Source organism: Marmota marmota, unplaced genomic scaffold, assembly GCF_001458135.2.
Source record: "Marmota marmota marmota unplaced genomic scaffold, marMar, whole genome shotgun sequence".
NCBI lineage: Eukaryota > Metazoa > Chordata > Mammalia > Rodentia > Sciuridae > Marmota > Marmota marmota.
The window spans coordinates 123,207-148,941 of NW_026000174.1; the positions used below are offsets into that span (position 1 = coordinate 123,207).

A 25,735-nucleotide genomic window follows, 5' to 3' on the forward strand; every position below is an offset into this window, starting at 1 on the left:
AAAAAAAAAAAAAAAAAAAAAAACCTGACTAAAACATGGGCCAAAAGGAAAAACAAAACAAACCCAGGGTACTTCCTTAACCTCCTCTTAAATTGAACACATACCTCCAAATCTCCAGATATCAGCCTGGTCACCTATATAAATGAGGGCCTTGCATGCTAGGTCATAAAACGCTTTCTCATAGATGCTAGAATACAAGGAGTAAGAATGTTTTGTACTCAAAGAAGAAAAAGGACAAACTTGCCAGGTGTTTTGGTCTTTACCAACTTCACTTTCAGAAAAATCAGTGGCATCTCCTTTCCTAAAAGGAGAAGAAGGGACATTCAGATGGGAAAAAAAAATGGGGCAAGAAAGAGGAAAGCTTTCCAATGCTAGGCTAAACAGTAACATATTTGAAGAAGATTTAATAATGAAAGCAGAAAAAGAAAGAAAAGAGAATAAAAACACAATGGTTAAGTATTTCTCACTTTATTTTATTCTGGGTCCTTCAAGAAAAAAGAAATAAGCAACACAGATGAGTAAGAGATTCATTAGGGGAAAAGACTATGATTTACTAGGGGCAAATGGGAGCTAGGGAAGGCTCATAAAGTCAGCAGACTGTGGTGCAGATCTGATGCAAAGTAAAGGAGAAAGGGAAGGAAGAAGAGGAAGATGGGGCCATGGTGCAGCTTCTATTTGAGTTAATTATCAACAGGTCCTCAAGTCAAAGTTTCATATCTGAGGAGTCCTGTGGTTCCAGAACGAGTCTGTCTAAGCACCCTACCACACTCAGCAGTAGATTTCAAAGCATAATGGCTAGAGCAATTGATCAATTATGCTCCCTGCAGTTAGAGATCAGAAAGGCTCCTTTAGGTGACTGGCAAACATTGGATAATCATATAATATAAATCATATAATGTAAATTCCAGAACAAAACCATTATTCTATAAAATCATGATACAATCACATGTGCTACCCATCTCAGAGACAATCAATACAGAAAAAAAAAAGTGAAGATAAAACTACCAATCATGGGAAATACCCAAGTAGTCAATTATTTATTCTTGCAAACTTACTCAAGGAGTCTTTGTGCATCATAGTATCCAATTGGATGAACAGGAATATTTGGAAGACCAACAGCTTCTGTAATATCATGCCTATATGCATATTCTGAAACAACAACAACAAAAAGAAACACATTTCCAATAAAAACTCAATTCCTTTCAAGTGGATCTCTATAAATCATATTGAACACATTCTCATTTTGATCTATTGGAATTCGTTAAAGAAAACTGATAATTCCAAATGTTAGCAAGAACATAAAGCAACTAAACTCTCCTACATTGCTTTTAAGAGTATAAATTAGACAATGACTTGGGATAATTATTTTGAAAGGGACCTTAAGCAGAAATGTGCACTATGGCACAGCAATTCCACTGCTAGGTATTTACCTTAAAAAGATGAAAACATATGTGCAAAAAAAAAAAAAAAACCTTACAAAATTGTTTAAATCAGCCACATTTACATCATCTAACAAATTTCTGACCACAGAATAAATAATTCTTGTATAATCCAACAATAGAATGCTATTCTGTTGTTAAAAGGAACACATTACTGTTATGCAAAATAATATGGAAAATCTCAAATCATTATACTGAGAGAAATATGTGAGACAAAAAAGAGCATCTACTGTCTGATTCCATTTATATGAACATCAAAATGAGGCAAACTAATGTACGATGCTAGATATCAAAATGTGGTTGCTTTGGGGGGGATGAAGTGCAAATTGACTGGGAAAGAGCATAGGAGAACCCTCTGAACATCATAAAAATGTCTTTTAATTTTGGGTGACATGAATGCATACAATTTTCAAAGTTCATTGAACTGGAGTTGGAGACATGGTTCAGTATAGGGTGCTTGCCTAGCACATGAACCAGACCATAAGACCCTGCATTCAATTCCCAGTGCTGCAAAAACAAAATTTAAAATAGAAAAATACATTGAACTGAATTTAAGATCTATGCATTTTATTGCATATAAATTTTACTGCAAAATAATATTCTGACATTTATTCAGGCTTAAGACAAATTAGGTCTGTGTTTTCCTTCCCCTCCCCCCACCAGGTTTTGAAATTATCTAATAAGAAACTTCATCTCAAAAACTTATTATTCTCTTGGGCAGAATGACATAATGACATGCTGTGTAGGGGGCAATGTTTTCAACAAAAGGGGGGTGATAGGTAGATGAAACAAAGTTGACAATATGTTGGTGACTATCTTTGCTTTGGATATGTTAGAACTATTCCATAGTAGAAACTAAAATTAAAAGGAAGTGGTAAACTTAAAGGCACCAAACGGGTTGAATAAATGCTAGCTTCCAAAGATAACATGGGTTCCCCCCAAAATCCCATCATTTTAATGTGAAGATAATCAACAGAAACATTCCAGTTAATCTCATTTTATTTGGAAGAAGTTGCATTTTTTTAAACTTGAGAATAAAAAGGTGGAAAAACCTTAGGCAGATTCATATGGTTTTACTATATGGTAATGTGTATTGTTTTTTTTTTAAAAAAAGCAAAGAATCTATGACAATGTACCATATTCTCAGAAGACTTACAAAGCAAAACAGTACATAAGCTTCAGAGGAACCCAGGATTTGATGGAAAACCCAGATGAAGAGTAAATATGTAAATGACAAAGATGCTTTGGCCAACTAATTTATGCAAATTACACAAATTTAGTTAATTCGCAACTACCTGAACTAAATGATTACATATTTTTGTAAACATGTTCAGATAGTTGAGTACACCTAAAATAATTGAGCTCCTTTTATTAATGTTTTACAAGGTGGCATTTCAGCACAAGTACACAGACTCTGCAGCCAGAGTACCTGAATTAGAATCCCACTCCCTGCTAAGTAGTTGTTTATCTCTTGCAGACAGCTTACCTCTTCTAGTCACAGTTTCCTCCCCTGCCAACAGAGATAATGCCTCCTGGCTTTCGGGGTTGTTGAGGCATGTATAGTGCTGGCATGTAGGAGATACTCCTTCACATCCATCACTGCTATCATCATGCAGCAACAGAGACAAGTGTCTTGGGCTGGGGTCATAGCTCAGTGGTAGTGTGCTCGCCTAGCATGTGTGAGACCCTGGGTTCGGTCCTCAGCACCCCATAAAAATAAATAAAATAAAAGGTATTGTGTCCACCTACAACTAAAAAAAAAAAAATTTTTAAAAAGATAGGTGTCTTTCAGGGGTTCTAGATTCTATCTTGTCATTTAAAGATGTTATAAAATTTTCTCTTCTCCTTATCTCTGGTCAATGGTAAAAGCAAAAAAAAAAAAAAAAATCTGTGCGAACTATGAATTTAGGGTAAATGTACTTGACAATAAAACCAATATAGCCTGAACTTATTTGATAGCAAAACTCACTTGAGCAGATGAGTCTATTTATATTCCATATTTACCCCACTTAGAATCAGCATTCATAGAGTTTGATGCAAATATTGTTTATATACTGGTTTCTGGTGTTCTGTTCCAGCCTCCCAAGTAAGTGTTATGAATTATATGGTATATGTACCATGTTACTTTTTAAACAATTGGAAGTCTGAATTCCAAAACCTATTAGTCACAAGGATTTCAAATAATAAATAAGGAAGCTGAACCAATAATTTTCAGAAACTCTCTCATTCCTAGATAAAATTTAAATATATATATATATATATATTCTCAGTCCTTTGTGTCAAAGAAAATCCTTAAATAAAATCACTTTAAAATGTGGCTAAGTGTCCTGTAATGACTGAGGCCTTATCACTCACCATTTGCTGGGTAGCCAGGGGTGAGAGGGTCCCCTGCACCATTAAGATTTAAGACATTTCCGCGCTGGACACCACCTCCAGGAAGATTCCAACCATCTGGATAGGACTGTACACCAGGAACAAAATAGTCTGCGGGGTCTGAGTACAGAATGATGGCTTTGGCCCCTGCCAGCTGGGCATTTTTAACCTAGGAAATAGAGTGTACTTCACTTATGTTAATTGGTTGCCCCAGATTTGGTAGTAACAATTTTCAAAACTATACGTAAATGAGTAACTGAGCTTTATGTTCAAGCCTTTCTCATTAGGCTTACAACAAAGAACTTATTCAGAGAAGTAGTTTTTCTTTTTTCTACTTCAGGTTCTAAAAATGTATCAGTTCTCAGAACAGATTTGGAAAATACCCAGATACTAGTAGTGAGTACTTGGTGTTTCCTTTTGATGCTCTGGAAGTATATAGAGCAAGTAGACTCCTCGGGCAGATTCCTCCTAGTTCTATAGTTGAAAGAGAATATTTTTTAATTTATTTTCCAAAAAAAATTTTTAAAAATTAAAAAGTCAAGTAACGTTAATTTAAAACTACTATGTGAATTTTATTTTCTCTTAATATCTATAATAACAATGTATATTAAATTTATTTCAGTAAATATTTTTAGATGTAATATTTAAAACAAAAATACTGAAACAACAAATCTAGTATGCATTTCTAAGTAGGCCACAGGGGTAACTTGCAAGTACAGAAAAATCTATTCGGCTCACCCTGGCTAAACACTGGCCAATTCCAGTGGCCCAGTTTAAAACCACTTCCCATAAGCTAGTAAGTATGTCCTCCCTGTAAGGTGGACATTTATAGAATGTAAGAGGATCATAGTCTTCAAAAGGTTGTAAGAAGATTTTAGATATATTGTATTATACCTTTTCATATTGGAGGAAAAGGAAAGAGATGATATTACCTTATTTCCTCTGAAAACTTTCCCATATCTGGCAATCACAATCTTTCCAGAGCAATTGATTTTCATGTCCCTCTCCAGTTTAAAGAAGTCTTCCGTTCGTGCATAGTTAACATATACTAGATCCCCCTGTTGAGATCAAGAATAATTTATTATAAAATATACAGGTTTCCTGCATGAGGGATATTCAATATCTTTGAAAAAGGGAAGAATCAAGAACATGCAAAAGGATCAGAAAAAATATGAGCATTAAATAAGACACACAAGGAGAAGTGAATTTCAGTTGAAGCTAATTTGGGCTAGAGACATACAAATTAAATAATATTTGTTTTTATGTCTTTTTTTCAGAACATATAAAAATACTGCCCTGGAAAAACACATATAAATATACACACTGCTGCATGCAGTCCAAGGATAAGGCACCCTAGCTAAAGGAGCCCTTGATGACAGCTTTACTCTCTTCAGAATTGTGTTCACAAATAATAACATAATGGGTCTTCACAACTACCAGAAGGAAAATGGCTTGTGTCATTGGGTTCAGTTCTTAGGATAATTATGTGCAAGACATCTTGGAGTCTCAACATTCTGATTTGTAAAATAAACTGTTAGGTTAAATCAGTGATCTTCCAACCTTTTTTTGTTTTATTTTGGTACTCTAGTCACAAAATTGACTTTGAAAAGGAATGTACTTATTCATATATTTAACATGGACATCTAAAATTTTTTCAAGTATCTGCAGAGAATATTATAATATAATATAAACATTAATATTTTAGAAGCAACTTACATAATTTTCTATGTACCCAATGGAATTTAAATAAATATACAGTTATTTACTATTCAACATCATCTACTTAAAGAAAGACATGGACATACTCTAGTGTTAGGACTCCATCATTCCTTTTTCTTCTTGATCTTGTGTTTTGTGCCCCTTTCCCTTCAGCATTTCACTCTGAAGTAAACTGTATTTGCTGTGATTCCCCTTCAATGAAGACTATCTTGCTTCAGCTGCAGGGAAGATTCCCTGCCTGCGGAGAGCCTTCAGCTGTCAAACCTTCAGGGACTGCCTCAGCTGCAGATGGCCACTTTGTGAGGTCATGTTGCTTTTGGGGTTGTTACACATTCAGTGGATGATTGGTGTAAGCATATACTTGAATACCTCTGTCTAATCAAAGACAATTCCAAAGGGGTTTTCTGGAGCTCTGCATAGGGTTAGTCAAGACTGCCCTTGAGCTAGCACTGCAGTGTGATTCTCCCTCTGCCTAATCCAGCTTCTCTTTCTGTCCTGCCACAGGTATTGGTTTCACAAGAATACTCCTTACTTGTCATCTAGTACATTAGATTTAGTAACAACATCATCACAAATATTTCTAAGTAACACTTCCAATTGTTGATTTCTTTGTAGCCCCAGCGAGTCTTACAATGCAGAGAAATACTTCATTTATGTTTTTTTTTGAGGATATGGGTAGAGGATGTCTTTCATTTGTAATACAAGAGAAAAATGATTATAAATAGGAAGGTAGGGCCATAGTAGCAACAGGACCTCACCACATAGGCTAGTACTCAATTTCACATAGAAGTACACTGGGCAATTGCTGATCTGAAAATATATTTCCTTAAAACAAACACATGCCTACACCTGAAAAGCTTTTGCACACCCCAGTTTAAAGACACTGTCCCAAATGATTTCCTACATCCTATAATTTTATGGTGTTTCTAATTTTCCTTTTTGACTACATTTATCATAGCATATACACAATCAATTTATATCAAATACTAAAATAGTTGCTTCCCAGCTGATTGTTAAGAATTAGTTGACAGATTTGTTGAAGAAATTATTATATGCCATGGTACAGCAATCTCTGCCCTTGAAGCAACTCACAAAAGTGTGGATGGAAGAAGATAAAAAGACAATAAACATTAAATTTAATATCTAAACAAATTATATGACATATTAAAAGGTGATAAATTCTATAGAAAAATTTAAAAGTTATAGTAATCAAACAGTGAATTAGTACTCATATAGGTGCAATTTTAAACAAAATGGGAAAAAGCTAGTTGAAAAGGTGACATGAAAATCTTTGCTTTTATAAGAGGAATTCTTTAAGTTATTATATTTCTTCCTAAAACCAATAAAATGTGTATGCATTTCTAAAGACAGCACTATATGTCTGGCTTATAATTGTTAAAAGAGTTTTCTAGAGTATGCTCTTATTCTATTTCAACTGTGGCTAAAAAGCCATTAAACCATTTTATTTTAGGAAAAAGAAAAACAGTGTTAATTATTCTACTTGAAATTTATCCTTAACACCACCAACTTTGGGGAGACTGTTCCTTTAAATATCACTCAATGGTGGAAATTTGTTGATAAATTGCCAGTCTTTCCATAACAAATTATTATGAAGAAGATATTAGAGAAAACATTAGTTTGAAAGTGACAGTAAACTTTGAAAATGAAAACAAGTCTGATAGATATTTCCTCCCAACCTTTCTCAAATGTGGGCTGTCACTGTTGGTTAGAAAAAAGCCTTGTTTTCAAACAATGACCTTCTTATAATTTACACTGTAGCATTGTTCTGTGCCTGTGAATAAATGCAATCTTGCACTGTTGGCTTCAGGTTTTCCCTGTTTCCTCTGAGTATCCATCTCCCCACCCTTGTTTGTGGAGCAGAATTGAGAGGCAAAGTGTGGTTCTGGAGCATTCAGTGACAGCATCACCTAGGACCAAGACAAATCAGGCTCCAGCCCAGATCTATTCAAACCCAGGGTGGGAACAGAATCTTTGTCACAAACTGTTATGACACGCACTGAAGTTTGAGAGCCACTGGATTATGTTTTAGGTTACTATACTTTATGGACATGTCAAATTTCAAATAGACTAAAGCAGAAACTAGATGATTAAAATATACATTCAAAGATAAGAACAGTGAAATCTTATACACACATACATATAGACACAATTTAAAGTGAATTAAGACTCTTCTGACTGGGTTACATATGATCCAGCAAAGTGCAAAAGCCAGCAAGCACATCTGATAGTTTAATTTAATTGTAAATTATGTCTCTAAACAGAATAACAGACTCCATTTATCCTGCTGTTAATCTAGAAGAATTTAAGCATGCCTGAAAGAAATAAGTGATAATAATTTTTATGACAATTTCTTATGAGTAGAATAATCATGTCAAAGTTCAAAAATTGTTTGGTGGATTTTCAGTGCTTATATGATAAATCTGTGAATAATTAAGTTATTCTGGTATAAATTAATCTGGTATAATATCCTACTTACAGTGTCCTGCCTTCCCATACAAAGCATAATCTGTTTCTTCTACATAATCTTTTTACTGTTAAATACATTTCACAGCGTTTGTTAACTGCTTCACACTCATCTATCTGATAAGATTTTAGAAGTATACTTATTTCATAGTTATTTCAAATTAAGTTTCTTCATTATGTATTCTGCTATCATATGTAATTTTTCCTTATATATTTAACTCTGATCTGGTAAAATTATTTTTAAATGAAGATTTATTAGTTCAGATTTTTGTATATTTTGGTTTTGCAGATATATCATTATAAATAATGGAGGTAATTAATTTTAAAAGGCCTGAAGCACAAAAATATGTGGAGAATAATTTGACAGTATCAAAAATGAGATTTCTTTTCAACCAGGTACAACATAGATAAAATAACAAAGAGCCAAAAAATTAGAAGATATATGCAATATCTAAAATCAATATGGGATGAATAATTAAAATATTCAAGAAAACCATAAAAATAAAAAGCTCAGAAATTCAACATAAAAATATATAATAATGCTTTCAAAAGTGAAAAAAGATTAGTTAATAAATATGTATGTTTAGAGAAGAGCAATCTCATTTGTAATCAAAGAAATGTTAACTAAAACTTTAACAAAATCGAACAGTTATATGGGCAAAATTGAGATGTTAAAGTTTATACATCCATTTTAGGAAAGAGAAACATTCATACACTGTGAGTGAGGACATAAAGTGCTTAGGATAGGCCTGGAGAAATTAATTATTTCCTACAACCCAGAAATCTGGATGTAATATTCTCCTCATAATATCCTGTCTTCCCATCTGGAAGCACAATCTGTATTTTCTACATAACAGTTTCATTTTTCAATAAATTTCACAGTGTTTTTTTTTTTTTTTTTTTTTTTTTTGAGGGGGGGCAGGGGATTGAACTCAGGGTCATTCAACCACTAAGCCACATCCCCAGCCCTATTTAGTATTTTATTTAGAGACAGGGTCTCATTGAGTTGCATAGCGACTCGCTGAGGCTGGCTTTGAACTCACAATCTTCCTGCCTCAGCCTCCTGAGCCACTGGGATTACAGGCCAGTGCCACCACACCTGGCTTCACAGTTTTCTTGTTATTGTGCACAGAGAAACTCTCATAGGCCTGTATCTAGACATGTCCGAGACCATTCACTGTGACAATGTTTGGGATAAAGGGAGTTTAGAGACAAATTATATATTTGTCACTAAGAGAATGAGTGTCACTTCTGGTGCCCACATAAGATAAAATAATATGTAACAGTGAAAATCTTTTAACTACTCTGACATAAGCAAAAACAAATTTTGAAAGAACTTTTGAAAGTAGAAACAAATCAAATAAGTCCTAAAGTATAATGTGATTTATGTAAATTGCAAATACCTCCAACACATACAAAGCCATATAGTTCCAAGAACACACATAACTAAGGACACAAATACATTAGAGTGGAGAAGAAGAATGGGATTGAGAATAAGATTTGAAGTGAAAACAAACTAAAATAAATAAAGGATCTGCACATGTATTCACAATAATAGAGTGGTTTAACCTGGAGAATAAATCTAAGCAACTGTAACAAACCTAAGATCTAAAATATACTGTATTTTCATTGACAACTGTTTTATCCTCTATTTCTATCTCCTGTCAATTATGAAGTAATTTCAATGATTGAAAGCATCTTTTTTATGGCTCAATTTTACATAGAATTTTTTCAATAATCTATCATTAAGTATAATGTTAATTATATCATTAAGCATAATGTTCATTTGAAATAAATCTCATCTAACTAATAGAAAATGTTCTGTTCTGTGAAGTTTTAAAATTAAAAATAAATTGTCAAACCAAATTCATTTGAAAATCATAGAAATAATATTTTTAAAATAATAAAAATATGACATTGCCTGACATTAAATCATCCTTATATCTTTTTGACAGTGTCTTGCTGTTTTCCAGACTGGTCTTGAATCCCTGGGCCCAAGAGACCCTCCTGTCTTAACCTCCCATGTAGCTGGGAATACAAGCATATGCTTCTGTACCTGACATATCCTTATGTTTTTGTTGCAAATCCTAACTGATTGGTAAAGATTTTACAATGTCAGTTCAATTCTAAGTGCAAACATTTTATTTAGGACATTTCCAATGACAGTCAAGCCTTTACCTTTCTATTGAGTGATAACACAATATACCTAACTGCCAATGAGGAACTTGTAAATTTGTCATAAGTACCACAAACTTGAAACATCCAAAATTAAACTTACTTAATGTTAAACATTATATTAGGAGACAGAACATTTTGAGTTACTAATAAATTATTTTGAATCTTTTCCAGTTTAGCTTTCTCATTGCTATGGTTTGAATGTCTCCTCCCAAATTCAGGTGTTGAAACTTAATAGCAAAGATAAAAGGATTCAAAGGTGAAACCTTTAAGAAGTGACTGGTCCATGGGATTCTCCCTCATGAATGAGGTTAAGGCCCTTGTATAAGAGGCTCCAGGAAGCATTTGGCTTGCTTGCCCTTCTGTCTTCAGCCATATGAGGCCACTTGTTCCTTCACTCTGGAGGACACAGCAACCAGGTGCCATCTTGGAAGCAGAGAGCAGCCTTCACCAAAAAACCAAATGTCCTGTCACCTTGGTCTGGGATTTTACAGCCTCCACAGAACTATAAGAAAATAAACTCTTCTTCTTTATACATTACCCAGTTTGTGGTATTATGTTAGAGAAGTACAAACTAAGACATTCATCAAAATCTGTGCAAGAATCTGGAGACTTAAATTATAAAATTTCAAATGATACTGATGCACAGTCTATTAAGTAAACTTCATATGATTTTTTAAGAATGGGTATTCATATTCTGAATTTGGAAATGATAACAATATCCTTATTCAAAATTTTTGAAAATTAATCAATATTATACAGTTTTAGTAATGTATGATAGGCATGCAACAGAAATTACTGGAACAACAATTTGGAACAATAAAACAAGCAAACTAATATTAAAACATGAATCTTACAGGCTCTATCTTTAGTGAAAATATCCAGACACAAAAAGTACATGTCATATAATTCCATTTATATGAATTAATAAAATAGGCAAAATTAATGTACAATAGTGAAAAAATCAGAAGAATGATTCACTCCTCAAGAGCTTTGTAATGTTTTGAACAACTAATAATAAAAAAAAATTAAAAAAAAAGAATGATTCACTCAGTGCTGTGTGGAGTTGATTAAGAAGGAATACAAAGGGACTTTTTGAAGTAATGGTAATACTCTATATACTGAAGAAGTCTGGATTACACAGGTGGATGTATTTGTCAAAAGTCAATAAATGTGTTTTGTGCATCTCATTGTAACACATTTTATCTTAAAAAAGCACCATGAACAAAAAAATCAGCACTTTTTTTCTCTCCTGAGGAGCTCTAGTTTCTCAAATGTGGAAAAGGGTTAATTTGAATTATATCAAAAATCCTCTTATTACCCTTTAAATATTGCCTGCATGTCTGAGGTGACAGGAAGCTTCTTTTTGTCATTTGTATTTTATTCCATCACATTTTACCTCTGGCATTCCTTGTGGAGAAAAGGCACTGAAAGGTGGCACAACATCTGAAATATTTTCATATCCAGGAGGAGGTGGTTCAAATAACGATGTATTGAAAATCTAGAGACACAAACACAACAATCAAAAGCAAATCAGCTGAAGTCTAATTCCTACATTCTAGCAAGGGGAATTGCTTACTATCTTAATTATCTCTGGCAGTTGAGGGGTAACTAATCCTTCAGCATTGTGAAAATACATATCAGATGCTCAGCAATGTGCTAGAAGGTATGAGGAACACATGAAATAAATCAATTCAGACTTTGTCCTCAACATCCATTTAGGGGGACAAAGCTAAAAAAATGCTTTATCCCCCTAAATTAGCAATAGTTTTTTTTTTTAAAGTGGCATTGCATCCCAGTCTGACTTAAATAAAAGCCTAAAATATAGTTGCTTCACAGAAGGCTAATAGTCTATTAACCTCTTGTGATCCCTGAGAAAACTTATAAGAACCAGCTTTTGATTTAGGGGAAAAAAAAGTTTCCACAGATAAAAATGTTAAATTTTAGTGCCCAAATACAAACATAGTAATGTATAGTAATAGTAGGCACTCGTAATAATAGTGCTAAGATAATTAGAAAAAAATAAGTATTAAATTTAAATTTACTTTAATGAGCTTTTACATAATTGAGGATCATACCCAGTAGTATCTGGATACAAGGAACAATATTCACACCAAAAAGAATGAAAACTGTGAAACAAAACATCTAAGTCTTTCTACATGTTACTATTGAATTGAGAAAGAAAAGCAGTAATACTCAGAAGTCACCCCCCAACAACAACAACAAAAGACATGAAAACAGTAATCTTGAATGAGTGCTCAAATCCATGCTATAGTGTGAAGGCTGAAGGCTCCCTTAAGACCAATGTGTTGTTAACAGTTTGTTCTCCAGAGTGGCACTTATGGGAGGAGGAGTAATCTTTAGGAGATGGTGAGCTGACCTTAGGTCATTGAAGATATGCCTTTAAAGAGGTTATGGGGTACCAACTTCTCCCTTTTCTTTGCTTTCTGGTCATGGGGTTAGCAGTTTGCTCATCCACATGCTCCTGCCATTATGTGCTGCCTTATTCAGAGGCCTGAAGCCAAGGGACCTCCCTCCATACCCCCCATCATGGAATGGAACTTCCAGAACCAGGAGCTTAAAATAAACCTATTTTTCTTTTTTGTGGTGCTGGGGATCAAACCCAGGGCTCTGCATATGCTAGGCAAACACTCTACCCCCAAGTCATACTCCCAACCCCTGAACATTTTCTTTCAGGACTTAATTATCTCAGGTATTTTATTATAGTGACAAAAAGATGACTGGAGTAGTCTGATTTGCCTTAATTGGTTCTATCGGAGCATAGGGATCCATGAAAGAGACATAGGAGTTAAGAGTCTAATGAAGGTCCAAATAGTGGAGTTAATAGGACCCCTGCATAAGGCTAGTCTCCAAAGAAGAATGTTATTTAGGGTTAGCAATAAATTAGAAATATATCTGCTCTACAGAAAGTGATGGCTTAGTGTAGAGTGGAAAGAAAGGCACCAGAGAATTCATAGCCCTGCAATTTCCCATTCATGATCCATATGGTACAAAATATCTTAAACTAAAAAATAATATTTTAAAGTAGTACCAGATTTATGACGTCCCCTGGGACTTGGCAGCAACTATCAGAAATACTTAGCCTTAAATTTAGGATTTAAGAAAGTTCCACAAAGTTGTGAGAAAGAACTCAGAGTCCCCCCAAATCACTAAACACACAAATAGTTAGAAAAGAGCCAACAGAAAGAACAAAGTAAAATCACATCTGCAAAGACTACTTTTCTTATATTTATTGTACACATGTTGGATAAAAGTTAGATGAAAAAAATTAAAAATGATTTGTAGGTTAAAAAACAGACAAATCTGGAGAAAAGTAATGAGTTTAAGAGACAGATCTGAAGGAATGGCCCAGCATACAGCACAGAATCTTAGAAATGAAAAGTATAGAAGAAATATTAAGAAAACTAAAGAATAAAATGAGAATGATTGGGACACACACAGTTCTAAAAGAAGAAAACAAAAAGAATGTGAAAGAACTAGATTTGAATATTTAATAACTAAGAATATTCCAAAGCTAATAAAAATTATGAACTCTCAGATTTAGGAGTTTCAAAATAGTTTGATTAAAATAAATAAGAAAATAATCTACATTCAACTTGTCATGGTAAAGCCTTAATACTAGGGGCTAGGGTTGTGTCTCAGTGGTAGAGCATTTGCCTAGCACATGTGAAGCACTGGGTTTGATCATCAGCACCACATAATAAATAAAATAAAATTAAAAAAAAAATCAATACTAGAATACTGAGTATTTAACTTTAACATTTTTCCTTCTTTCACTGATAGAGAAAGTAGACAGAATAAGGATGCATTTAAGGAAAAGGGGATTTCAGTCAGATAATGAACAAATGCAAGTCAAAAAGCAGATATAAAATATTAAATCCCAAAACCAACACACACACACACACATACACACACTTAAAAAGAATGAAATATTTATAAAAGTTTACCATATATTAGTTTCTAAAGGAAACTTCAACCACTGTCAAAGAATTATCGTCCTACAAATCACTTTATCTTATCACAGTATATTTAATCTAAGAATCAGATCAAACTAGACAGTAAGAACAATCTTAAAATTCAGAATTTTTAAAATTCTAAGTAATTCCAGAGTGGAACAATAATAGAAATTAAGAAAACTATTTGATGGTAAGATAGCTAAAGTATTCTTTTTGAAAAGTTGTGAGATTCAGTTGAAGTGACACTTACAGGGAAATTTGTAGCCTTAAAACTCATATTAAAAATAAGGCCAAATGCCAACAAGGTAAGCTACAAAGAATAGCCATGTAAACAAAACAAAGAAAGAAGAGGCAATTATAAAGTAAGAATGGAACTAATAAAACATAAAACAAAGTCACACAAGAAAAGTTTCCCAAAGCCAAAAGTTTATTCTTTGAATGCATAAGTCAAATTGACGTCTCTCTAAAGATCAATAAGAAAAAATAGCAAACGCATAAAAGATAATATTAGGTATGGAAAAACGCTTATCTACAGCTGCTAGGCAGATTTATTTGTTTGTTTGTTTGTTTATTTATTTACTTATTTTGGGCAATATTGGGAATTGAACCCAAGGCCTTGTGCATGCTTGGAAAGTGTTCTACCACTGAGTTCTATCCCCAGCCCAACTATACAAATTATTAAAAGGTAAGAAAGTATTAATAAAAATGATGACCATAAATTTGAAAAGTTAGATGAAACGGAAAATGCAGCTTTAAAAAACTTAATAAACGAGCTGAGCGTGGTGGCACAAGCCTTTAATCCCAGAGGTATGGGAGGCTGAAACAGGAGGATCGCAAATTCAAAGCCAGTTTCAGCAAAATCAAGGTGCTAAGTAACTCAGTGAGACTCTGTCCCTAAATAAAATACAAAATTGGCTTAGTGGTCAATTGCCCCTGAGTTCAAAATAAAATGCCAAGGCCAACTAGTTCTCCATGAAAGGTTAAAGAAAAAGATCATTTAAATATAACAAACACAACCTTTCTCAAAGACTACTATGAACAACTCATGTTATAAAACAAGTATGATCTAGAGATTACAGCCTAAGAAGTAACTTGCAAAAAAAAAAAAAAAAAAAAAACTAGACATGTTAGAAATATAAGTTGAATATATATGAACATATGAATTTAAACTCCTAGTACCAGTTCCAGAAATGTAAGGTTAGATTAACATTAGAGTATCACTTAATATTACCATCAGCTCAAGAAAGAAAAATATCTTGCTCATCTCAAAAAAAAAAAAAAATGTGTTGATACAATTCAACACATTCACAGCAAGAAGTCTTAGCAACCTGTACAGGAAGCAAATTAACCTGATAAGAGTATAGCAACTATCAAAATTAATGGTGGAACTTTAAAGTCATTCCCTTCAAGACTGGAAGAAATTCAAGGCTACCAGATATCATCACTTCTTTCAATATCATACTCTCATCACTGCCAGTGCAGTATATCCAGGATAGAGGCGCTGGGAGTGAGTCCAGATAATACTGAGACTGATGGGACCTCAAGTGATACCAAATCAACCACTGTGCTAAAATCCCTACACTTTCCAAATTTCCCATATTTTTTTCTGTGATTTGCATAGGGTACAAACTTATCTGTGTCACTGTAAGTCTGTAAAAGAAACTGTAAGTTTGTAAAAGAAACTTGCTAAGGTGCAAAAAAAAAATACATATAGAAGCAAAGCCATATCAGTGAGTCTTCCTGGCAAGGGAGCATTCAAGCTTGCCTCAATTAATTTTTGGAAATCTTCAATATTATGTCACAGTGTGAAGCACTAAATTTCACAGCAACCTCATGAGTTATTCTAACAATGAAGAAAATAATTTTAAGGTCAAGGAAATTACTTACTTGATTGAATTTATTAAAAGTAGAATATATATCAGCCTTAGAACATTAGTCACTTTCTGAAATTCACTAATAGCTTCATATTATGTGTTCTGAGTATAATTTAAACAATTTTGGATTATAAATTTCTATTTACTTTTTGTGACATAAAAAGGCAATGTGCAGTTCAATGTCTGTGGTACGTTATCTATGCATAAACAAAGTGAAACAAAGTACTTATGTAGAGTAAGAACACTGGGTTTCTAATAGGATCTAGAAACTACTAATTATATCTGTTGCCTGTGGGCAGGAAACTTGTCTGTGTTATACAAGAATAGAAGAAATCATACCTTACCACACAGCTCAGCTGTGAATAGTTTGCCACATATAACAAACTACACTAGGAGATAAGAAAGAACATTGGTAACCGAGTAGGGGGATGGCATATAGCTGAATTGACACAATTTATATAGATAATGCCAGAATTTGAAACAAACTTATACAAATGGAGGTGAATGTCAAAAGAATCAGTGGGTAGTTGAATAGTGATTGCCCTGAAAATGGTAAAATGCAGAGGAAGTACAGTATCCCATAGGACCATGTGATGAAATGCTTGTGTAACTTGTAAAAAATTAAAATGAATCAATGATATAACTTGGAATAAATAAGATGCTTTAGGTAGCTAGCACCATTCAGTAAAGTCTCCAAAATAAAACTTTTATATGATTCTTTGTGTGTGTGTGTGTGTGTGTGTGCGCGCGCGCGCACGTGTGTGTTTTGCTGTGGATTGAACCCATGGCCTTGTGCAGGTGAGACAAGCACTCTACCAACTGAGCTATATCCTCAGCCCAGGATTCATTTTTATTTCATGTGATAGGCTTTAGTAACTTTATAAATGTATGTAATAACAAAAAAATAAATAATGAAATAATAAAAACAATGAACCAGCCAAAATTGGTAAGTGAAGGAAAGACAAAAGAAAAACATTAAGAGTCTGCTATTTTCCGTTTTTATATACTAACAATCCCCAAATTTGATATATCAAGACAGTCTTATATATGTGTGCATTTCTAACATTGTCAATATTTTATTATGTCATTAAATAATTTTCCTTTAAAAGCAAGTTTAAAGGAAAATCAAGTTCATAATTGATTATATAGATATGCCAGCACTTATTCTGTAGATATCATGAAAACCTATGATGTATATTATCATTCCCCATACTTCAAAAATACTTTTAAATTTTACAAAGTTTAATAGCATTTCTTCAAATTTAAATTGTTCACTACTAAAATTTAAAATAGGTAATATGGAAAATAATATTAGGAAATTATATTAGGAAATTTAGCATGGGATTCTATCAGTGACTGAATAAAACAATATATTAATCCTTTATCAAGAAGAGACTGATATGAGAGGCATTTAATGACATATTTTGAAAAAAAATTAATATTAAAATTACCTGACATTTTTAGTGCACTTATCAAGCTGGATATATTTGAAGCAATATGTAACTTAGAATACCCAGTAACAAAAGGATTGAAGGAAGCTTTCCAGACTGAAAGAGCCAATTTTAGATATGATAGTCCTAAAACTAAGATGTGGTAAACAGGGGTAGATATTTGAGTTATATTTTATGAGCTTTCTTATTGAACACAAATTACAATAGAAATTGTGTTGATTATGTGTGTTTTCTTCTCTTCCTCCTGTATATGCCTAAATTTGCAAACAATGTTGCATATTCTTTAGAGTAGATAACATCCTGTAGAACTTGCCTCCAAATCATTTCCCCCTCCAAATGCCCCACACAAGTTGTCAGAGATTTGAACACATGGTCCTTTCAGACATAAAAATTCATTGCCTCTTAGCCTTTTGAATAAGATCAAGTGGAAACATGATCATTACAAACCAATAAAACCTGCTAGTGAAAACAGCACACTGGTCAATGAATATTTTAGCAACTCCACATCTATGCAGTGTGTTCATAATTTAAACCTATCAAAAGTGTATCTATTTTAGTTTCTTGGAATTTTATCAGTATATAATATTTGACATTGGTGTACAATACTAAAATACAAAAAATAAAGACAGTAACTATCATAAATCACTAATTTATCAGAATCTTTCCAACATCACATTAAACTCAAACATAATAACAGAGTAGTTGACACTATAATGAGTTATCAAAGATACTACTCACAAACTTCAATAATATTGATTTCTATCAAAATTTGAAGAAGGGAGAGCATATTGTTTCATAGAAGATATTTGAAAAGAATAGACTGGGATGGATGTTTCTTTTATTCCCTTTTTGTTTTTTACCTCATTTCCATCTTCATCAATTATTGAGATGTAGTTTGGATGAGTCTTATTTGGGTAGGACAACAGGACATCATAATGGGCTAACTCAACAGAATCCAGGCCAAATTCTTTCCACTGGGATTGAATTTGCTTTGCAAGCACAAAGTTTTGTTCTGTTCCTGCTAAATGCGGTATCCGTGTAAAATTACTGGTGAACAAAAATTGAAAGTGGTTAGAAATTAATGTTTAATGAGCCTTTATCCCAAATCAACATGATTATAGTTGAATAAGTGCAAGAGGCCAAGGAGAGTTTTCTGCACAGTAAAGAAGTTTGAACTTCAAGTTCTCTCACTTAAAGAGGATCTTCCAAAAAACCTTCCAAGTCCCTTAGCAAATTTTTGTCCACAGTTTTGATTCTGTTGCAATTAATATAGACATTTATGTGTTTGTTATGACTATGCATATCTATCTATCTATGTATACGTTATGGTCTTTTTATATAAAATTACATCCTGTATTCACTAGAAAATCCTTCAATCACTAGAGGTACTTCAGATATTTTTTGGATATATGCACTAAGCTAATTTGTAAAAAATAAATGAATAAATAAATATGCGAGGAGAATTTATGCTCTGACAAAAACTAGCTATTCTAATCAATTATATATTAATTGTTTTATTTTAGTTGCTTTGTTTTATTTTTAGTTGCTTTGTAAATACTTTTAAAAATTACTCATTTTCTCTTTTGCTCTATGCTATCTCAGGAAGCATGGAACTAATATTCAAAATATGCCAAACATACTCTCCAATTTCATTCTCATCACAGCAATATTATTATCTCTGTGTTACAGGGATAGAAATGAAGGCTCAGGAAGATTAAGTAGTCACTTAAACCTATTTTAGTATTAGCCAGCAAAGATGCAATTCAAACTCAATTCTGTTCAGCTCCCAAGTCTGTTTTTTACTAAAAAATACTATCTTTCTCTAAAGCATGAGTCAGCAAACTAATTTCCTCAGGCCAAATCTAGCCTACTGCTGTTTTTTGTATAGTCCACAGACCCAGAATGGTTTTTAAATACCAATAGGTGAATAAAACAGAATAATTTTGTTCAAATACCACTGCCTATAAATAATATTTTATCATAACTTACATGCTTATTTTTAATATATTTTCCATGGCTTCTTTGTTGCTGTAATAGCAAAGCTGAGTAGTTATGACAAAGATGTGTTGGCCCACAAAGGCTGATCACTTTACAGAAAAAGTTCACTGACTCCTACTCTGAAGCCTCTGTAATAATGTAAAGTTTAGCTAAGAGTATAATCCTCCCCACATGAAATGAGATGCAAGATCTGCAGCAAACAGAAAACATTGATTTAAAAAAAACATGCCTATGTATGAAATATCAAAACTTCTTAACAGAATAATACCCAATTATCTATTCATAAAATTTTTAAGTATATGCTTACTATAGGAACTTTTTGATGTTTTCAGCTTTCAATTCATCCAAAAATGTTTTCTTCAGACCATTCTGTGGAACAACGTTCGTAGCTTCCTTGGAAGATTTTATATACCATCCTGTAAAATACAAACAAATATAGGAATGAGATATAAGCTTATAGACAAGTCTTATTTTTCTTTTTGATTGTATCTGTCATGTGTAAAACACAAAATATCAATATTTCAAGATGTTAGCTGATATTTTCTGAAATTTAATTTCCTTTGCCTACTTCCACTGAAAAAGCATCATGCAAACATTTAAAAATTACAAAGCAACATGTTTTTATTTCAAATTTCAATAATAATATATTGTTGCTATTTTAAGAAATGTTTTATGAAGTATCAGCACTTGATTTAAATATGGCACTAGGGTTTCAACCAATGAACATAAACTGTACATATTAAAAATAAAGTCCAAATATGGATCCACTTTCTTTCTCTGTAAAGATTCTCTCTCTAGTGACTTCTTGCCTGTTGACCTGGAATAAACATTTAATAATGTGTATAGTGAATTAACTATTTCATATTTCAAGTACATAAATTATTTCAAAAATGTTGAAAAGAACTCAAACTTTTAATTTGCTCTGGTTCTGAAATGAAAACAGAACGCGCTGCGATTTTGTTTCTGGTTGAAATAGGCTTGAGAAGTTGAAGGTCAGAAACCTACAGTGAAACACCAATTTACCCAACATTTCTGCAAGGCATGCAACATATGCAGGAGGCCAGAAGCAATGCATACCCACATTGTGTAGAGCCCATTAGCCTCTGTGGTTGACTTTTAATCTAAGGGAGAGATGGAATCATGACAGGATTTATTTGGAAAGAGTATACTGATGTGTGATTAAAATTATTACAAACTCAACACCCACTGTTTTCATAATGTTCTCCAATTTTTGATCATATGTATACAAACACACATGCATATAAACAACACATTAAAATACACGATTGGACATGAATGATATATGGTTTTACCTGTTAATTAAATTAAAGGACTTTGATTAGAATGTGGGATCAGAGAAGGATACACTGAGGATGAGATATTTGATATTTGAGTTGGGATCTGAAAAATGAACATGATGAAAAGCTTAGAGGTCTGCAGACGGGAGAGGACAGCAGAGAATATTAAGGAAAACAAACACAATAAAAAACCTGTTCTGTGCCAGCCACTGACACTGAATACAGGAATTGGGGTAAGGGCAGAACTAGAAAGAATGAGATGCCTTTAAGACAGATAGGATATTTGACTAGTATGCTGACCTTGCCAGTTCTTAACTCCTAGTTTTCTAGTTGAGAAAATGAAAACTTCATTTGAAATGTATAATTATTGAACATGTATCCTATTTAAGCCCCACAACAACCCTAGGTGGTTACCAATCCCACATGTTAGTTTATGAACAGAGTATATGGCTCAAAAGTCTTTTGAAACTCCAGGGTCACACAGCGAACTAGCAGATGATAGCAAATTTGAATAAACTTAACTGGTTAAGTTTATCTGAATAAACTTAACGTGGACCAGTTAAGGGTCTTCTAAATCCCAGCGAGGGGATCCAGAATTCAGAGTCAGGGCGGACTATCTGTTGATATCTTGGAGTAGTCCTGTTAGGATCATCTCCTTATAGAGGAGAAATGAAGAGCAAAAATAATCGCAGTATGGTGCTAGGAACTTTGCATGCTATTTCGTTTACTATAATCTATAAATTGCAGGTATTATTCTCACCATAAAGTGAGAAACTGAGGTTGAAAGAGACTTGGTAATTTGTTCAAGGTCACTACGAAGTGGTAGAATCAAAATTAGAATTTAAAGACTGAGTCTGCACGTACTGCTATGATTTTCATGTAGAGCTGGATTAAGTCTGTAAATCAATACTGAGGAAACAATACAAAGATTGGTTCAAAGCGCTAGCAATAATTCACCCATTTCTTAAATGTGCCTCTGCTACTCTCTAGGACTTAAGACTGTGAAGACTCCTTTTGCAGTAATACCCCGAATTCTACCTTGCACCTGAAGCATTCCCAGGCACCGAACTAGACGAAAACCCCAAACAGGTAGGAGCCGCTTCAGGCAAAGCTTGGATGACCTCGTTACACAACCGTAAAAATAATGCTACTTGTCCCCAAAAGTATTGAATCTTGCGGGGCGTTCAATTTCAGGTTCAACCCTTCTCCCTGTTCTATACCTTCCCTAAAACGTCTTTAGAAATTAACCCTATAAAGCCCGCAGCAATGCTCCGCCAATCTCGAAGGAACCCTTCCGCCTATTGCCCTTTTCCAAACAGCCCGCCCCTAGGGAAGATGAGCGACAGGACCCCACTGGGCTGTCGGCTTGCGAATCTGGAAACCGCGGAACTGCGCGGGGAGGCTCTGGGGTTTGCTTAGCAAAAGCGCCCCTACCGAAGAGGAAGCCGAGGATAAAGAGGCCGGAGGCCAGCACCAGCGCCCCAGCGCAGAGCAAGCGAGGACGGCGCCCGGGGCCTGCAGCTGAGTCGTTCTCGCGCAGAGGATTCCACATCTCCGCTGAGTGGGGCTAGGCCTCCTGAGACTTAGGCCTCCTGAGACTTGAGCCTCCGCCGCGGCCGCACAAGCCGGGTCCTAGCCCAGCAGCCCCGCCCCGCCCCGCCATGGGTCAGCCTTCCTCCCCTAGTGCCTGGCCTATCAGTCACCCGCGGCTAGAATTCACTCCCAGCGCTGGGGTTCAGTTCCTCCCTAAAAGTATTGCTCGTCTACTCTGAACCAATCCGTGCGAGGGGTAGGCAAGGAAACCCGGCCTCTTTCGAGAGGCGCTTAAAAAAAAGAAAGTTACTCCTGGAAATTTGCAGCTCTTGCTTAAAGAGAGGGGCGAATCTGCGAGAGGGGAGCGCTACTTTTCTCTCTCCGCTTCAGTGACTCAACAGAATGCTCCTCCGTTTGCCTAGGAAAATAAATACTGACCTGGCTCCAACCTAGTTGGTAGAAAAGACTTAAGTCATCTCTTAAGAACTTTTTTTTTTTTTTCCAGCTTCAAACCCTACAAAATACTTACAATAATGTGCTGCATAAATTCAAGCAGAAAAGGCTTTATATTTAGATAGGGTTGGCTTCAAAGTCACCTACCACCAAGCTCTTTTTTCGTAACAAATTACATTGTTATTTACAATATTTAGGGTGTGCCCCTCTATTTACATAATAAAACCAACTGAGTATTTATTTATTTATGTATTTATTGAGACCAGGGTCTGACTTTGCTTCTGAGGCAAGCCTAGCCTCCAACTGGCAATCATCCTGACCCATGCACAAGGAATTTATTTGAGTATTTATTTATTTAGTGGTACTGGAGCTCTACCTGAGCCTCAGGTATGCTAGGCAAGGGCTCTACCAAGGAGCTACACTCCCAAACCTTTATAAAATCATTTTTTAGAGGAATGATATTGGAACTTGCTGAACTCAGAGGCTTCATTTTCATATCCTACCTGAATTTGGCCAGTCTTTCAAAATAAATAAGAAATTGTTAATTCACAATGGGGGAGAATAAAGGTACTTTGGACTAGACCGAGGGAAGTGAAGAAGGGAGGGAAGAGGTCATACTATCATACTCAGGAATGATAGCAGAATGAATCTGACACTATTACCCTATGTGCATATGATTGCATGACCTGTGTAACTCTACATCATATAAAACTAGACAAATGAGAAGTTATTCTCGACATTTATCTATGACGTGTCAAAATGCATTCTACTGTCATGTATAATTAATTAGAACAAACTAAAAATATAAAAGATAAACAAAAATTTTAAAAATTGTTATTTGTTTTATTAACTGAGAGAAACAATCACACCTAATTCTATTCCCTTTTATATATTCTTAATAATAGTAATGTTATGTAGAGGGAAAGAATATCCATGCTTCATGAAATCAACTATGTTCTTATAGTCCATGAAGAAGACTATGCATTCTCTAGGAATGTATTATAGAAACTTTGCATTTAACAAATTCATGAAGTACAAGTAGGGTTTAATCAGTGAAGATGAGAAGAGACATTAAGGAGTGGGAACCAGCAAGATAGACAAAGGCCCAAAATTTAGTGTATCCAAGGGATAACAAATAGCTTGATTTTTGAAAAAGGAGAGGCAGGATAAAAATAGAGAAAATGGACTAGATTATACAGTGTCTTGGGTACTTTGATAAAGAATTTGTGAACAAAGTGAACAAATATTGGAAATTCATCTGTCAACAGTGAATCAAGAGATTGCCTGATGACCCAGTGAAGAAAAGGGGGAGTTTCTAAAGCCTTTCTAACAAAATTCTACACTTATTATATTTTTTCTAATGTTCCTGGTGTCAAATCTAGTCAGGAATGGCAGAATAACTTGGATTTTACCTAGTAAGCACTTGTTATGATATATTTTATATACATTATTTCATTTAATTATTATAGGAACCCTTCAAGATTTTCAAGCGTGGACAGCGCCCGGGGCCTGTAGCTGAGTCGTTCTTTCACAGGAGATTCCACATCTCTGCTGAGATGGATATGTAGTAAGATGAATTAAATTATCCAAAGTCACAAAGTTAAGAACTGCAATAATTGTGTCGTACTTCATACCACTGTACAGCCTCCACAGAGCTCAGGCTATTTACTGAGTCTGCTGTAGAATGGGGAGAATCAATGTTCTTGGTGTCATAAGACTTGGACTTAACCTTTACATCTAGTCCTCTCTACACTTCGTAATCTTCCTTGGATAACAACCATTCAAATAACTTAAATATATCTCCTCATTTGCAAAGTCTGGGATCACTCAGTACCATCAAGTACACTTGGGCAGTGTACATGTTTTGAAGGTAAGGTGTGACCATAACTGAAGCAAATTTCAGTTCAGTATTTAAAAAAAAAAAAAAAAAAGATTTTTCAGCAGGGTTAGAACTACCTAGAGCTACCTAGTACAGTTGGCCCTCCATATCTAAGTGTTCCACATCTTCAATCAACCTCACTTAGAAAACATCTGGGAAGAAATGTGTCTGTACTGAACATGTATAGACTTGTATAGACTTTTATTTTGGCATTATTTATATATATATAATTTAAATAGCATTTGCATTGTATTAGGCATTATAAGTAATCTGGAGAGATTATTTAACGTATATCATTTTATATGTGGGACTTAAGCATCCTCAGATTTTGCTATCAGCAGGGGGTCCTGGAATAAGTCCACTATGGATGCTGAGGAATAACACTAATTGAATTAATATGCCTCTATGGTAAACAGGATGTGTTTGAGGATTCAGAGAATAAATACCCATTACTCAGATATATAAACCTTATGGAACTTATAGTTTTATAGGGAAGATATACCTTTAACAAGTAATTAATATCTAACATTATGAACACTTTCTATATGGTAGATACTATGTTACATGTTTTATATCTATTATTTCACTTATTTGTCAGGACTTAACCTAAAAGAATTTGCAACTTCTAGTGGCCAATTATGTAAATTACACAAGATTTTTGTTGTCACATTTAGTATTATTCACCTTTAAAGACAAGAAAACTAAGTTTTAGAGGAATTGATATTTTTCAAAAAAACAACAGTCAGAAGTTTCTTTTTTGAATGTTCCTAGTAAGCATCAGGCCACACTGCACTTCCTTCTTTAACTATCAGGGAAATATTAGCCAAGCGGGAAAGCCAAACCCAGTGGATACTATCTTGCTTCTTTGAACCAACCCTGACTGTAACACTTCTCACTCTACATTGAAGCTGTGTGTACCTGTATATCTCCCCAGACAGACTCAACTTTTTGAGGTCAGGGACTTTGTTTTATATCTTTCTTAACCATAATTCCCAGCAACCAGAAACTGTTTGATGAATATGGCTCCTTCCTTCCTTCCTTCCTTCCTTCCTTCCTTCCTTCCTTCCTTCCTTCCTTCCTTC

General features: G+C 34.2%; 1 protein-coding gene across 1 annotated transcript in view; it reads right to left on the minus strand.

The window, feature by feature from the left end:
- LOC107135437 (glutamate carboxypeptidase 2) overlaps positions 1-22,451 on the minus strand; it is a 136,422-nt gene extending 113,971 nt beyond the window's left edge. The window contains 7 exon segments of the mRNA XM_015477316.2: positions 1,056-1,149; positions 3,795-3,981; positions 4,745-4,870; positions 11,590-11,691; positions 18,353-18,539; positions 19,798-19,906; positions 22,223-22,451. Coding sequence (XP_015332802.1) covers positions 1,056-1,149; positions 3,795-3,981; positions 4,745-4,870; positions 11,590-11,691; positions 18,353-18,539; positions 19,798-19,906; positions 22,223-22,340 — 923 coding nt within the window. The 5' untranslated portion in view covers positions 22,341-22,451.
- Between the last annotated feature and the right edge of the window lie 3,284 nt (positions 22,452-25,735).